This window comes from Balearica regulorum, chromosome 5 (genome assembly GCF_011004875.1).
Source record: "Balearica regulorum gibbericeps isolate bBalReg1 chromosome 5, bBalReg1.pri, whole genome shotgun sequence".
Lineage (NCBI taxonomy): Eukaryota > Metazoa > Chordata > Aves > Gruiformes > Gruidae > Balearica > Balearica regulorum.
The window spans coordinates 38,086,693-38,101,472 of record NC_046188.1 but is presented as its reverse complement, the minus strand read 5'-3'; the positions used below and the strand labels follow the sequence as shown (position 1 = coordinate 38,101,472).

The window sequence follows — 14,780 nt, the reverse complement described above, 5'->3', positions numbered from 1 at the left end:
AAAGCAAAAGCTGTCCACACAAGCAAAGCAAAACAAGGAATTAATTCCCCACTTCCCATGGACAGGCAGGTGTTCAGCCATCCCCAGGAAAGCAGGGCTCCATCACCGGTAACAGTGACTTGGGAAGACAAACGCCATCACTCCCAACGTCCTCCCCCTTCCTTCTTCTTCCCCCAGCTTTATATACTGAGCATGATGTCATATGGTATGGGATATGCCTTTGGTCAGTCAGGGTCAGCTGTCCCAGCTGTGTCCCCTCCCAACTTCTTGTGCACCCTCAGTCTACTCACTGGTGAGGTGATGTCAGGAGCAGAAAAAGGCCTTGACTCTGTGTAAGCGCTGCTCAGCAATAATGCAAACATCTCTGTATTATCAACATTGTTTTCAACACAAATCCAAAACAGCCCCATACCAGCTACTATGAAGAAAATTAACTCTATCCCAGCCAAAACCAACACAGGTCACATCAGGAAAGTTTGTCTTCCATTGACTTGTGTCTGTATTTTGAACATACAAATGCTTTACACGAGAGTTTCAGCTTCTGTATAATGTCCTTCTGCAAAGACCCTGAATCTTGCTCTATAGTAAAGAAATTTTTATCCATTTTTATATTTATCCACTGGGGGTTACAAAGCATTGCAATCATCTCACACACTGCAGTAACTCACACATCTTGTCTCCAGTTCCTTCTCCTCTACAGGGAAGGTCTGCATCTCCCTTACAGTCGCAACCCAGCCACAGCTTCTCTGTCCGTCCCCTATGATCCCCTGGACCAGACACAGCTGACCAGTTGAAATGGAGGTCACCGAGCAGGAGCCAGCGCTACTCTGAAACTCATCACATGACTCATGCTCAGGAGAAAAGTGCATCAGATGCACGCTCAGGAGAAAAAGCTGGAAGGGTCTGGCTATAACTGAGCTCCCACATGGATGGGCATGTTCTCCCTCCCTCTTTCATTCACACACACACACCCCCAATGTATAATGCTTTGTCCTACACGGTCATTGTAATCTAGCATAAACCTGGATTGCCACTTGGAAGAGTAGTCCTGCATTTCCTGTTCAACCCGATTGCCTGCTCGCTCCCTGCTCCCTTGCTCCAGCACCAGCATTTCTGTAATGACACGGTCAGAGAATCAGGGAACTAATCCAGCTGTAAACTAGTTCAAGGAAAAGAGTTAACATCTGGGCACATGACAGACTTATTTCAAGGCCCAAGTGACTGGAAGGAGACCCAAGAAGCCGATGTGGCTGGGCTCCAGGATCCAGCTGCCCTGCGTGGGGTAGGAAAGGTATTCGTAAGGGAACCCTATCAGAGCTGAAGGTGATCTCAGAATAGTGACCAAATCTGAATCAAACCTGCAAAATTTGTTTGTAGCTGGACCCATTTGTAATAAGCTGTCATCCACCCAGAAATCTGAAATAGGCCAGTTTTTCCTTTTACAAATTGTTTATTTTAGTTTCTAAGGTAATAGGAGCTTAAGTGTAAAGTCACAAAACAGAGGAAAACAATAAAATACCCCAGCATTTATTACACAGTGAAAGTCTCACAGAGAAGATGCTATATAATGGAACCCCCGAGTCTAGCTTTTCTACACTAATGGGATTGTATCCTTGGCTGCATTTAAAGCCTTTATTTTTCATGGCATCACTGACATAAACAGTGTCCTGTAAACCATAAGTCTCTAACAGCTTGTCTTACTACCTACATAGCCATTTATTCAAGTATAAAGGTTAAATTAAAAATAAATGAAAGCAACTGATGCATGAGTGCACTCTGGCAAAAGAACACGTTCCCAAAGCCTGATGGGGACATTGCTGAAGATGAGAAGGTAACCGAGTGAGTAAACACCAACTGCTGGCTTACCCTTACTTATAAGAAATCTGTTGCAGCAGGTATCTGGAAGCCTTTACACGGTAAACAACAAGATTTACTTTTCTTTCTGTCTCTGTAGCCTGATCTGACTCATTTTTAGCCTGATTTCCTAAGGAAAGAAGGCTTATGCAATTACGCTGTCTGTTGGTGTTTCTGCCCGTGGGTCTCTTTTCTTCCCCCCTTTCCTTGCCAAAAAAGCATGTTTAAGCCGTTGCCCAATTCCATCTAAATTTGTACAAAGGTAACTTCTGTGAAATACAAAGCCAAATCGATGAAACAGACCCTAATAAAGCTGTTACTGATAAAATGGCAACTGTGTGCAGACACTGCTTAATATACATATGAGAATCCACACAACAGTGCCACATCAGGACAAGTCCATAGGAAACCAGGCTTCACTCATTCTGCTGATCACAGAAAAAAAAATATTTTTATAATCACATTAGCTCATCCTTTAACAGGGAGAAGACTAGGTTAAATGACTCAGTGTTCAAAGGAAAATCAATGATCATGGAATATCAAAGGAAAGAGGCTCCAGTCAAGACTTAAATTGCTCTTAGCAGACAATGAGCAGAGAGCTGCGTGTAGTCCCCACTAGCTCATTAATAACACTCTATTTGGGGCCCCATCCCAAGCTACAGAAGAAAGCCAAACTCGCATTTCAATGCCTCATGTGAATTTATCTTCCTTGTGTCGATGCTAGTAACCCCATGACTACATATTCAAACAAGTCATTTTGAGCAAGGTTTGTTTTAACAAGGCTGATACCAGGGAGGCAGTAGGACCGCTTCTTTCATCAAAAACTCAAAATGAGATCAATCAGCTGTGGATCCACATCCTAAAGGTGGAGTTTCACACAGCAACAAGGTGGTTTAGCTCCTGTTGAAAAGGCAATTCTACTTCTCCCTTCTATCTGTAGGCATTCTTAGAATCATTTAGGTTAGAAAAAACCTTTAAGATCATCATGTCCAACCGTAAACCTAACACTGCCAAGACCAACCACTAAACCATGTCCCTAAGCACCACATCTACACGTCTTTGAAATACCTCCAGGCATGGTGACTCAACCACTGCCCTGGGCAGCCTGTTCCAGTGCTTGACAACCCTTTTGCTGAAGAAATTTTTCTTAATATCCAATCTAAACCTCTCCTGGCACAACTTGAGGCCATTTCCTCTTGTCCTATCACTTACTGCTTGGGAGAAGAGACCAACACCCCCCTCGCTACAACCTCCTTTCAGGTAGTTGTAGAGAGCGATAAGGTCTCCCCTCAGCCCCCTTTTCTCCAGGCTAAACAACCCCAGTTCTCTCAGCCACTCCTCATAAGACTTGTTCTCTAGACCCTTCACCAGCTTCGTTGCCCTTCTCTGGACATGCTCCGGCACCTCAATGTGTTTCTTGTAGTGAGGGGCCCAAAACTGAACACAGTACTCGAGGTGAGGCCTCACCAGAGCTGAGTACAGGGGCATGATCACTTCCCTAGTCCTGCTGGCCACACTGTTCCTGATACAAGCCAGGATCCTGTTAGCCGCCTTGGCCACCTGGGCACACTGCTGGCTCATACTCAGCTGTCAAGCAACACCCTCAGGTCCTTTTCTGCCAGGCAGCTTTCCAGCCACTCATCCCCAAGCCTGTAGCATTGCATTGGGTTGTTGTAACCCAAGTGCAGGACAGGGCACTTGGCCTTGCTGAACCTCATACGGCTGGCCTCAGCCCATCAATCCAGCCTGTCCAGATCCCTCTGTAGAGCCTTCCTACCCTCAAGCAGATCAACGCTCCCACCCAACTTGGTGTTGTCTGCAAACTGACTGAGGATACACTCAATCCTCTTGTCCAGATCACTGATAAAGATATTAAAGAGAACTGGTCCCAGTACGGAGCCCTGGGACCGCCACTTGTGACCGGCCACCAACTGGATGTAACTCCATTCACCACAACTCTTTGGGCCCAGCCATCCAGTCGGCTTTTTACCCAGCGAAAAGTATGCCCATCCAAGCCACGAGCAGCCAGTTTCTCTGGGGGAATGCTGTGGAAAATGGTGTCAAAGGCTTTACTAAAGTCTAGGCAGGCTGCCCAGAATTACCCAGATTCTACTGCCTCACTTCTGCAAACAGTGGTGCCAGTTTGACTAAAGGAATTAAGCAAGCAGAAAGCTAGCACAGCAAAAAATAGATTTCTTCTGGTTTAACTCCTTGAACTAGCTCACCATAGAGCCAGATCTCAGCGAAACTACATCCTAAGCCAAAAGATGAATCAGTGGCAACTCACTGCAGGGATCTGCCAGAGTTTGCAGGTTTTGCAAAGAATCTGAAAAAACTGCTCTCAGAGGTGTGAGCTGCCAGACTGATCCCATGAGGATGAGTAGTATTAACATTCATCACCATATTTCTTCATTAATTGTCAACTCTTTAGTTGCTTATGTAGGTATAGAGAGGAATTTCACAATTCTGTTTCTTGAAGAGCTGCTTAACTTAGCCCAGTGGTTCAATTCCAGAAGGCACACTAAGCTGGCCTCACAGTTCACGGCTGCTGAGAATGTGACACCCCCCCATCTCCCAAAACTCCACTCCCACCTGGGCACTGCTGACTAGCCTGTGCTGATTCTGGCACTCCTTGGAATGCATCCATGAGCCAAATGAACTCAGTAAAACTGCAGACAAGCAGGTCCAATGAGTAGCAGCATCAGCACAAAGAAAGGGACAGAACACATGGCCACGAAAAAGAAAGCCACCTTTTGGTGGCCACAAGTCACTAGATTGGCTCAGCTGCATGTTAAAGCTACCTCTTTCACTGAACAGCCCCAAGGGGAGATGTTTGAGAAAAAAAATGCTTGTTTTCCCACCTTTCTGGTCTGTGAAATTAGTAAGAAGCCCAGAAGCCATCTACTTTCCATTAGAGGGAATAAATTCCACAAGCAAAATTATTTTTAAAAAATGACATGGCTAAAATATGACATAGTCTTCTTGGCTTACCCACCTTTTGTTTCTATTTCCCCTCAAAGATAAAAAATGGTACAAACAAACAAATGAACAGCCTTACTTTCCTCTTTAATAACTGCTCTTTCTCTCCTTCACTGCTAGGCTCACTCCATAGACATCTATTTATCAGTGTCCAAACTTCTCCATTTCCACTCTGGATTAACCAAAGCCATTCAAAGGCTCAAGAGAGCTCAGAAGAATGTATGTAAACCTCATCCTCTCTGACCTGACAATCAACCATACTTCATTTAAAATCTTTTCCTTTTACCTATTTAAGCCTTCCTTCTAAGTGTTCTTTGACAGACTCTCACAGAGCTGTATCCTTGGTCTTCTCCTTTCATTCTCCCACGTTATCACTGAGTTATCTTATCTGAAATATAAATACAACTAACATCTCTCTGCAGATGATTTACAGATCTACTCCTTTCCCCAGAGCTATCTCCCTCTATCCAAACTCCAGTCATAGCCTTTTTCTCTTGGTGGATGACTAACAGGAAGTTAAAGCTCAGCAGAGCTAGAACACGGCTCTTTCTTTTCCTGAAAGGCCTCTTATTATCTTCTTTGTGCATACCTGGGGATAACATCACCAGTCTACCTGCCACTCGAGCTTGTATGTCCATTGTCAGCTCTGACTGACACCTCTTTCTAGATCGTGGAACACAGGATACATCTAAATTTTAGACTTCATCTATATGGTATCTCTAAGACAAAAGTCCTTTGATCCATCCATGCAATTAAGACCCTTGTTTAGGTCTCTTGCTTCCATACCCAGACTGCCCAAGGACCTCTCCCTCCAGCATTAACCAACACAGCTCATAACACAACAGTAATTAACTGCTGTAAATGCCATGATCTGACAATACAGTAAAGCTGACTGTAGGCCTCCTATTAATGATCAAATACACCACAGCCATCAAATGGAAACTACTAATGCAATTTAACTCATTCTGCCAATTCAAATTTGTTCAAAAAAAAATTTGAAGTGATAGTTTTGTACCAGCAGACATTAAAACCAGATCAGGTATTGTCAGTCCTTCCAGAGGTAGAACGAAATCTCTATCGCATGGGCAGAAGCTAATGTGAGAGCAATGTGACACCATGGCCATGCCTGATCCAGATCAATTCAGTACTGCTAGGAGACTGGGCTGTGTGTTGAATTAGCAACTCTGAAACCACAACCCAAGATTGTTTACGTAGATCATTACTCGGACCACACCACTTCTCTGTTTGAAGCATTCTGCTAGTTCCCTCTTCTGTATTGCATCAATTATTTACTCATCTTCATTTTCAAGAGCATCTTCTGAAAGTCGCCACCCTGTTAACTATCTCGCCATTTCCTTTCCAGTTGACTCCTCCTCTCTATTGCCCACTTGTTGAAATTCCAATCAAAACATTTTTTTTTTTTTGCTTTGTTTCATGCTGCTTTTGAGGCATGGAGGAGACTATAAACATCCTACAGAATTCAGCTGCTCAAGCAGTGCATACAAACAGACCCTGACTTACTCTGCCTTTTGAGTCTGGCCATGCTCAATCCACTTTGGTCTGTGACATTCAAACAGTCTCAGTACAGCACCCTGCATGCTAAGCTAACATGTCTGACAGAACAGTAACTTGATAAAGTTCAACCATCTGTTTGACTAAGTACTGTCCATACCTCAATTCCATTCCAAGCTGCAGAAGGTTCTTATTAAAGTAGAAAAGATGCTTCATTGACACTACGTCAGCATGACTCAGGCCAATAGTGTATGTGTTTTAGAGAGATTACAGCACTCTGGCATTATTAACACAGCAACGTGTTATTTTCAAAGGAAAATGTTACCAGTATAGCTCATGATAATTTCCTTAGGTGTTATATATTTTCAAAATTAATTCAAACAAAGGAATCAGAGAGCAAAAAGAATGCTTACCAACACTTTCTTCTCTAACCTATACAGTCACGTGAGAGAATACTGCATTTAGCAGGAAAGGTTGGCAGACTTCTTTATTTTTCTTTCAAATTCTGACAACATGGTATCTTCTTTCTGACTGCTTACAAATGTGATTTTGAAAAAAACATCATTTAAATCTTTCCTGAAAATCCTAGCACTGGGGGTTTAGGAAATAATTTCTTTCTATTTGTCCATCTAAGTACACTGCTTTCCTAGAGACTGGATCTAGCAAAACACAGAGAAAAAGCACTGAAGATTTTATTGTGTTGCATTTCCTTCTACACCTATTTATTTCAATACAGAAGACAAAGATATCCAATGTAAACAATACTTTAGGAAAGAGGAGAAAGTGAACCATGTGTGACAAAAGTGATAGCCACAGTGTTCAAGGCCTGGTTGGACGGAGCTTTGAGCAACCTGAGGTAACCCCATGGCAGGGGGGTTGGAACTAGATGATCTTTAAGGTCCCTTCCAACCCAAACCATTCTATGATTCTGCAATGTATTTCCAGAAGGCTCTCAGATCATATGGTGATGTCAGCTATATGAAAATTATAGAGGAGAGAATGGAATACAAACTAATGGGGTCAGTTTAGAGTCTATAGGTAGAAAAATGTAGTGCCACCTACCTATGTTGAGAATTCAGATGTGAGCAACAGTTTCTGATATAATTGTAATGGTGCAGAATTTCATGGCATGCAAGCAAGAGAGCTATAAAATATGATTTATACCAGTGCAATTTACCTGTGTCTGCAGCAAAGGTAATAAACACAAATCATGACGGACAGGGTCTTTGCCTCTCTATGCTGAGGCTTGCAAGACATGTTACATAGCAATAGTTGGCCATCAACAACTATTATATATATTATAACTAGGAAAAAATCTTCATATAGCTCAGATGCAGAAGAGATTAAGTGTTCTTGATTTTCGCTTCAGTATTAACATTGTTAATTAATCATGCTAACAGAAAACAGTTAACAGACTGTGTCTGGATATTCCTCTCAAATTATTATACCTTTAATTAAGTTCTGACATATCTGACATTGATAACATATGGAAAAAAGTTATATACAAAGCTGAAATGTAAGAAATGTTCTTGCATCTTTTTTGTATTTTCTTAGATTCTTTTTATTCTGATTAGAAGTGAAAAGTTTGTTATTTTCTTTTGTTATATGTTAAGACTATAGTGTTGTCAAGTAAGAAGCATGGTTTATAGAATTTCATGTTCTTTCTATAATCTTAGCCAAGAAGAATCCCAAAGAACTTAACTGACCTTCTATAACAAAATAATTTCAATTTCTACTGAAATGCTGTCACTGGAACATGGCAGCAGTCTAACAGTACCCTGTAATGTTGCCACACCACAGTTTATGTCAGGTTTTGTTTGTTTGCTTGCTTACTTTAAAGTTTGGAGACTCCTAATTCCCATCACGTACACTTCCACACAGAGAAGGCCAGTAAAATCAGGCTAATTCCTCACTTTCTGAAAACTGTATCTTCCCTAGGTACTGGTGCCAGTTCACCTACACCTGTGGGGAAACACAGACCTGAAAGTTTCAAGCCGCAGGTCTGGGACCACTCACCTTGTGCGCAGGGAGTACGTGGTCAGGCTCTGTGTGGTGGGACTGGGGGCTACACACCATTCAAATGACACTCCTGCGTCTTACGCAGCATCAGGCGTTACATGTGAGGGACAGGGTCCTGTGAAAGACAAAAGATATTTTTTACCACACACACACAAGTTAGGGTGTTGTAAAAGGGTGAAGGACAACACAGATCAGTTCCAGCTGTGTAGCTGGCTGCCTTTTGGGGTTTTGTTAATTCTGAAGAAAAGAAAATTAATCTATATTTCTAACAGGGGCTGCAGAGAGGTCTGCTTATTTGAGAAGGGGCAACCCTCCTATTTTCAGTGTTGCTCAGGTAGGAGCAGGAGAGAACAAGCAATAAAACTTCTGACAGCTCCATAAAAACTGCCTTAAAGAAAAAAATAAAATTAACAAAATTCTGAAGACACAGTATTTAGAAATCCCACAGAAATCGCCCACCACTTACAGAGAGCAAACCCCACCGCCAACAGTAGGCACATGGGGCAGTTTTTTTCCCCTCATCCTCCCTCCGGTGAGCTGTCCGCAGGACCCCGCGGGGCACCCCTCGCACCCCACGGCGGGCTGGCCGTGGCTCCGGAAAGGTTTCTTCCCGTTCACCTCAACCGGGGACGACGCCCGCTCGCGGCGGCAACACCTGCCCGCCGTCCCCTCCGCACCGGCCGCGGAGCCGTTGGCGGCGGCAAGCCCCACCGGCGGGTCGGGTCGGGCCGGGCCGGGCCGGGCCGGGCCGCCCATCAGGCAGCGCAACCCGGCCGTGAGCAGCAGCAGCAGCGGTGACGGGAAACGTCCTACCGCAGGTCCTCGGAATTGCGGATTTATTCGTCCCCCCCGCACCGTTACAGGAGCGAGTTAAAAAGCGGCGGCGGCGCGACGTTAGAGTCGGGCCGGGAGCGGCGGGGAGGCGCGGGCTGCAGCTGAGGATCAGCTGCTGAGGGGAGCGGGGAGGAGCCAGCGGGATCAGGAAGCGGCGGAGTGTCTAACACCTCTCTGCCATGGCTGGCTAAAGAAAAATCATCATAACCATAACAAGGGGGGAAGCGGGGGAGGGGAGGCGGCGGCGGGGGAAGGGGCGGCGGGGGAAGGAGCGGCGGGGAGCGGCGCAGGCGGCAGCATGAAGAGGAGAGGCGGCCGGGGGGGCAGCATGCGGTCGGTGGTGGGGTTCCTGTCCCAGCGGGGCTTGGAGGGGGACCCCCTGCTCACCCAGGACTTCCAGCGGAGACGCCTGCGGGGCTGCAGGAACCTCTACAAGAAGGACCTCCTGGGCCACTTCGGCTGTGTCAATGCCATTGAATTCTCCAACAATGGAGGCCAGTGGCTGGTCTCAGGTAAAGCGAATGCTCCCCGTCCCTCGCCCCCTCCCGCCACCCCCTCCCCAGAAAGCATCTTCCTCCTCCTCCTCGGCCGCCTCCCCCACGGCCCCGGGGGGAGGGGAGCCGCGGCGGCGCTCAGAGTCATTTCTCAAGCCCACCGGTGCCCGGGAATAATGTTTCCCAAGTAGAGATCTAAAATGGTTGACAGGTTTTAAATTCTACTATTATGGGGGGGTGGGGTGGGGGGGAGCCCTGGGCAAAGTTTTTACGAGAGTGTTTCCAGGGCGCGGGAGGTGGGAGCTAGGGGTGCCCCTTTATTTGCTGGCTCGCATGTTCTGCACCTGAAAAGAGGTTTTTTATTATTTTGGGGGGGATGACGGCGGAGGGGACACAACCCTGCGGCATGCATTGTGGGCGCCGGGTGACATTTGTCAGCGCTGGGCTCCGGGCCGGCTCCCCAGGGGACGGGCGGGGGCCAGCAGTTGCAGCCGAGGGGGCAGGCGGCGGTCTGGAGTTTGGCCGGGGAGGACTGCAGTCCCGGACGGTGTCGGGCGGGGAACCGGATCGGTTTAATTTAGGGACCGGTCACTTTGGGACCTCCACTTCCCCCCCTCCATCTTCTTCTAGGGGAGGGGAGTAGGGTTTTGTTTTGTTCCTCCTTCCTCCCTGTACAGGGTGCCTTTGGGGAGAAGGGGGATTATTTTGGTGGTGATGTTTTTTGGGGCCAAGTCTCCCCTGTTGCCTGCCCGGGGCTGAGGGAGCCATTGGGGTGGGGGGGATGCTGTCAGGTAGGAGGGAGGTGAGGGCTTGACATCAGCTGCGACACCTAAGAGGGGGAAAGGCTCTGCATCCCCTTCCCCCCGCCTGGGAGGAGCTGCGGGGCTCGACGGCCGGCTGCCCGTCTCCCCCCACCCTAGCAGCGCTTGGCGCAGGTGCTTTTTCCTCCTTCCCCGCCTCCGGGCTCGGAGGTGCGGCGGGGAAAGGAGGCAACTTTAGTCCGGGGCCTGGCCGGGCGCTGCAGGCCGCGCTCTCCTCGGGCGGCTCTTAGCGACAGGCCGGGGAATCGAGGGCCTATCCCGCCCGCGGCGGGGCACGGCACGGCGCGGCGCCCCAAGGGCTTGGGCCATGAGGGGCCGAGGCGCTCCTCTCCCGCCGAGCTGGAAGACCCCGCGCCCCGCTGCGAGGGGGCAGAGCCCTTCGGGGCGGCGGGGAGGGGGCTGCCAGCCCGGGAGGGGCTGCCCCTGCCGCGCCGCCCCTGCCGCGCCGCCCCGGGGACGGCCTGCCCGTTGAGCGCGGTGTCCATTGCAGGCCGCGGCCCGGGGGGCGTCCTGTCCCCGCCGCCCCACGCCCCTTCCCCTGCCCTCCCGCGGGCTGGGGCTGCCGGCAGCTCCCTCCCCCGAGGCCAGGCTGTGGTGGGGAGGGCCTGTTCCCTGTCATGTGGGGCAACGGCCCTCGGTGGAATTGCAGAGCTCCTTGGCATAAGGCCGTAGCAGCTTTGTTGAGAGTGATCTAGGGGGTAATGGCCTGGTTACCAACCAAGGGGTGGAGGAGGGGCGAAAGGGTCTCGGTTTTCCCTGGCCATCCTCTGGTGAGCTGTAAATAGCGACAGGAGCTACTGAAGAAGGTGATGGGGGCATGGCTGAGCGGGCTGCTTATTGCTATGGTGTCTGTCTGGGCAGACGCGGGCTCTGTCACACAAAGGTATCAGTAATAACTCCAGAAATAACACAGGGATTCAGTAAAAAGTTATTATGGCTGTGTGGTTACCTTTAAGCAAGGGCAGAAAAAAACCCATATAAACTGGAAGCTGATACACTGAAACCTACCTAAATTTAACTTTCCTACTTGAAGAAACTTAAAAGCATGAGTCCAGTGATCTCTGAAATAAGTGTCCATGAGGGATCCTCGAGTTACTATCAGGCATTCTTGTATCTATGTGCACATGCAACAGTTGAGATAGACATCCATTTATCTTGTGAATATACATGTATACATTTATAAACACACATGTATGTATATACATGTGTGTGTATATACGTGTGTGTGTGTGTTATGAGGGAATGCTGATTCATCTAAAGTTCCCAGATGTGCTAGAGTCAGAATACTGGTTTGTACTGGTCCTTCTCCAGTAGTAAGTAAAACTATGTATTTCTAGTTACAAAGTGCTACAGAGAACTCAAGTGCATCTGTTGTTGATTTTTTATTTTCCATAATAAGTGATGGAAACACCATCAATATTTTCTGTTCTTGCTCAAGAAAGCCTCAGGAGGCACTTCAGGCACTTACGTATGTTGACATCCATTCTTGTAGGTAGAAACATAAAAAGTTCAGAGCTGGAAGGGACTTTAAGAATTAATTTTGTCCAAACTGCCTAAGTAAAGGTAGGTGCAGTGAGAGAATGCAGGCAGGTTTCCCATCATGTGGACATCTGAAGAAGTGGTGTAGGAAGGCTTTCAAACTGTGTCCAGTTTTCAATTTCCTAACTTCTCTTAAGGCTACAGGATGTTTACAGGCGTTAAGCTTTTCCTCAGTATGTAAGAGATAAATGGTACTAGAGTTCTACCTCCTAAATTTCAAAGGAATTTGAAATAAATTTCCTAGTAGGAAACAAGTGTGTGTGGGGGGGAAACAGGGGTGGGAAGAGGATACTTAAGTTACATGTGTCAGCAGTGCACAAATTTGGGATAATCAAGAACAGACTAGCTTAAGTCTGACCTTCTATTGATGCCCTGCAAAAAATAAGAGCTCTCATTATGGTGACTGTTTTTAACAAAGTTTTATGTTATCTGTGACCACAAGATCTAGAGTGCTTTATGTGACATAGTAACAGCAGGCAGGTGCTTTGTTCTTCCTTAAAGAGTAAGAAATTAAAAGGTAAAAGATTTATGGATACTCTGTTAAATTTCTGGTCATTGTAATCCAAGGCTTCATTAAGGTTACACTCAAAACACTCCTTTTTTTAAGATCTTACTTCATCTTGAAAGTCTGAGAAATAGCAAAAGCAGGAAAAAACAGTAAGAAGGAGAGCTCAGATGAAAGATAAAGGAAGGGTATAAGCTGCCTCTAATCTGAAGTTTTCTAGAAGAGTTGCTTCAGAAGACTTCCAAATGCAGATAAATCCTTAGAATAGATGGCATGTGGGTCTCTCCTCCCTCAAAATAGTCAGCATGCTGAGGTAAGGATGAGATGTTAGATGCTTCCATCTGCGCTTATAGCAGCTAAGAGAGTTAACAGGGATATTGGAGTGTGTGAAAAGGGAGAGCGCAAGCAGTCTTTTCGGTCGTTCAAAGTAATATGTATATTCTTAACCTAGAGAAGTCTGCTTCAGCTAATTGACTTGTTAAAACAGCTCTAACAAGGTCTAAGTTGTTAAGTATAGCTGATAGAGTGCATTTGTGGTGGCTATATTAATGCCATTTAAATGCTAGTCTGCATCCAAATTAGTGCTGTTCTTATCAGCATTGGCTGGAATGCTTTTTTTGGGTATGTGTCCCACTTTATTTATTTATTTATTTTTAATGTATCTTCCAGAAACAAGGCTAATGATTACTGTTTCAGTAAACATTTCAAACTGCTTAAACAGGGTTTACATTACAGTTCCAGATAGTTTTCCTGTTAGGATTTTGGAGAGAACTTCAGTGTCGACAAGCCTCAGCAGGCCTTTTGAAAGCATGTTTGAAACTTTTTGAAATCTTAACTTTTTTAAATCTTGTATTGGAGATTACACATTTAATAGTAAGTAATTTTGTTCCTAACCATGTTTTCAAGAAAAAAGTTGAGGTCAATGAGTTGGCTTGGGGGCCAGTCTTCAGGCTTTTGCTGTGCCTGTGTGGAATTCAACAGTGTCACTTTAGAGAGACACTGATGTTTTTGGGCAGAAATGCTAGAAGAAGGGGCAGGCATAAGGACAAGAATTAAAGAAAATTGAGAGAAATGAAAGGAGGAGGTGGATACTCAGGAGAAGATGCAATGTGCCAAGTAGGAAAGACTTATCTGTAGAATGACACAAAGGAAGAGGAAAGCTTAACATAGAAGAAATGTGTAAATGGGCTGAAACTAGTGAAAACTAGCTGCTGGATGGAGTTGAAAGATTTCACTGGACAAAATGTGTCTTTGCAACACTTTATATACTAGGTGGTGGTATTTTTCTGTTAACAGTTTGAGAAACACATGACTGTCCATGCATGGAAATTAAACTCACCATGCAATGATATGCAACTGACTTCTTCCCTCAGATACGCCAAGCATCTCCTTCTGCAATTTAACTTGTTAAAATCATCTTTACTTAGTCTGTGTAATAGGCTTTCTTTCTCCCATCCTCAAGTTTGTTGGATATGTTTTACTATTTGTTTATCTGACTGTCATTTTTCATGCCTCCTATCTCTTACAAACATGAGTATCTTTATCAGAACCTCCCACTTTTTTTTTTCCCCCTACTTTAAACTGCACTTTAAAGATAACTTCTGGGAAGCACTCTGATATGAGGTTTACTTAATCCATGCATGTATCCATCCATCCATCTCAGCTTCTTTTTCCCTCACCAGATAATGCAAAAATTAATAGCTCTTCTATGATTGTAAATTTATAGGGGTGCAGGAAAGTACTGGAAATTCATCTGTCCTTTGGTTGCCACGTAAATCTGAAGGAGCATGAGCCTAAAACAGGGCAATGAGGTGACTTTAGCAAAGGTAGTGGAATATTACTTCTGAATTAAGGGGACTGTGTATCAAGCATGTTTTAAAGAGGGGCAGTCTTGATCTTGGTCTCTTTGTATCAAGCACAAATCTCTGTGAGGCAGGATCTTAGGTCCAGTTACTACGTGATGTTTTCGTTAATGTCTAAGAAACTATAAATTTTAAAGGTGATGCTAGGAAAGGTAACAATAGTTGCAGAGGATAGGAGTTGAATTTACAATTAATTAGGAGACACTACCTGGAAAAAAATGGCATGTGGTTTGTTAGGGACAACCGCAAGCTACAGCATGTTAATAAAAATGGTCAACTTTACATCCTCTATGGAGACTAGACCATAATCATGAAGAAGAGGATCCAAATGTGATAGTAGATCACAACATAAATATCACAC

The 14,780-nt window shown here is 45.6% G+C and overlaps 1 protein-coding gene and 1 long non-coding RNA gene across 3 annotated transcripts in view; one reads left to right on the top strand and one right to left on the bottom strand.

Annotated features, from left to right (window-relative positions):
- Positions 1 to 6,801: 6,801 nt before the first annotated feature.
- On the bottom strand, positions 6,802 to 9,480 carry LOC142602050 (uncharacterized). Its single transcript, XR_012835694.1, has 2 exons — positions 8,831 to 9,480; positions 6,802 to 8,479 (listed from the first exon to the last, which is right to left on the bottom strand). It is a non-coding gene; the product is annotated as an uncharacterized LOC142602050 (long non-coding RNA).
- Positions 9,467 to 14,780, top strand: part of DCAF5 (DDB1 and CUL4 associated factor 5) — a 78,036-nt gene continuing 72,722 nt past the window's right edge. The window contains exon 1 of one of the 2 annotated variants that reach the window (XM_075754207.1): positions 9,467 to 9,710. In XM_075754207.1, the coding sequence (XP_075610322.1) occupies positions 9,497 to 9,710 (214 nt within the window). In that variant the 5' untranslated portion in view covers positions 9,467 to 9,496. Of the gene's footprint in view, positions 9,711 to 9,881; positions 9,904 to 14,780 lie in introns of those variants that run through there. The other variant, XM_075754208.1, reaches the window with a different exon arrangement.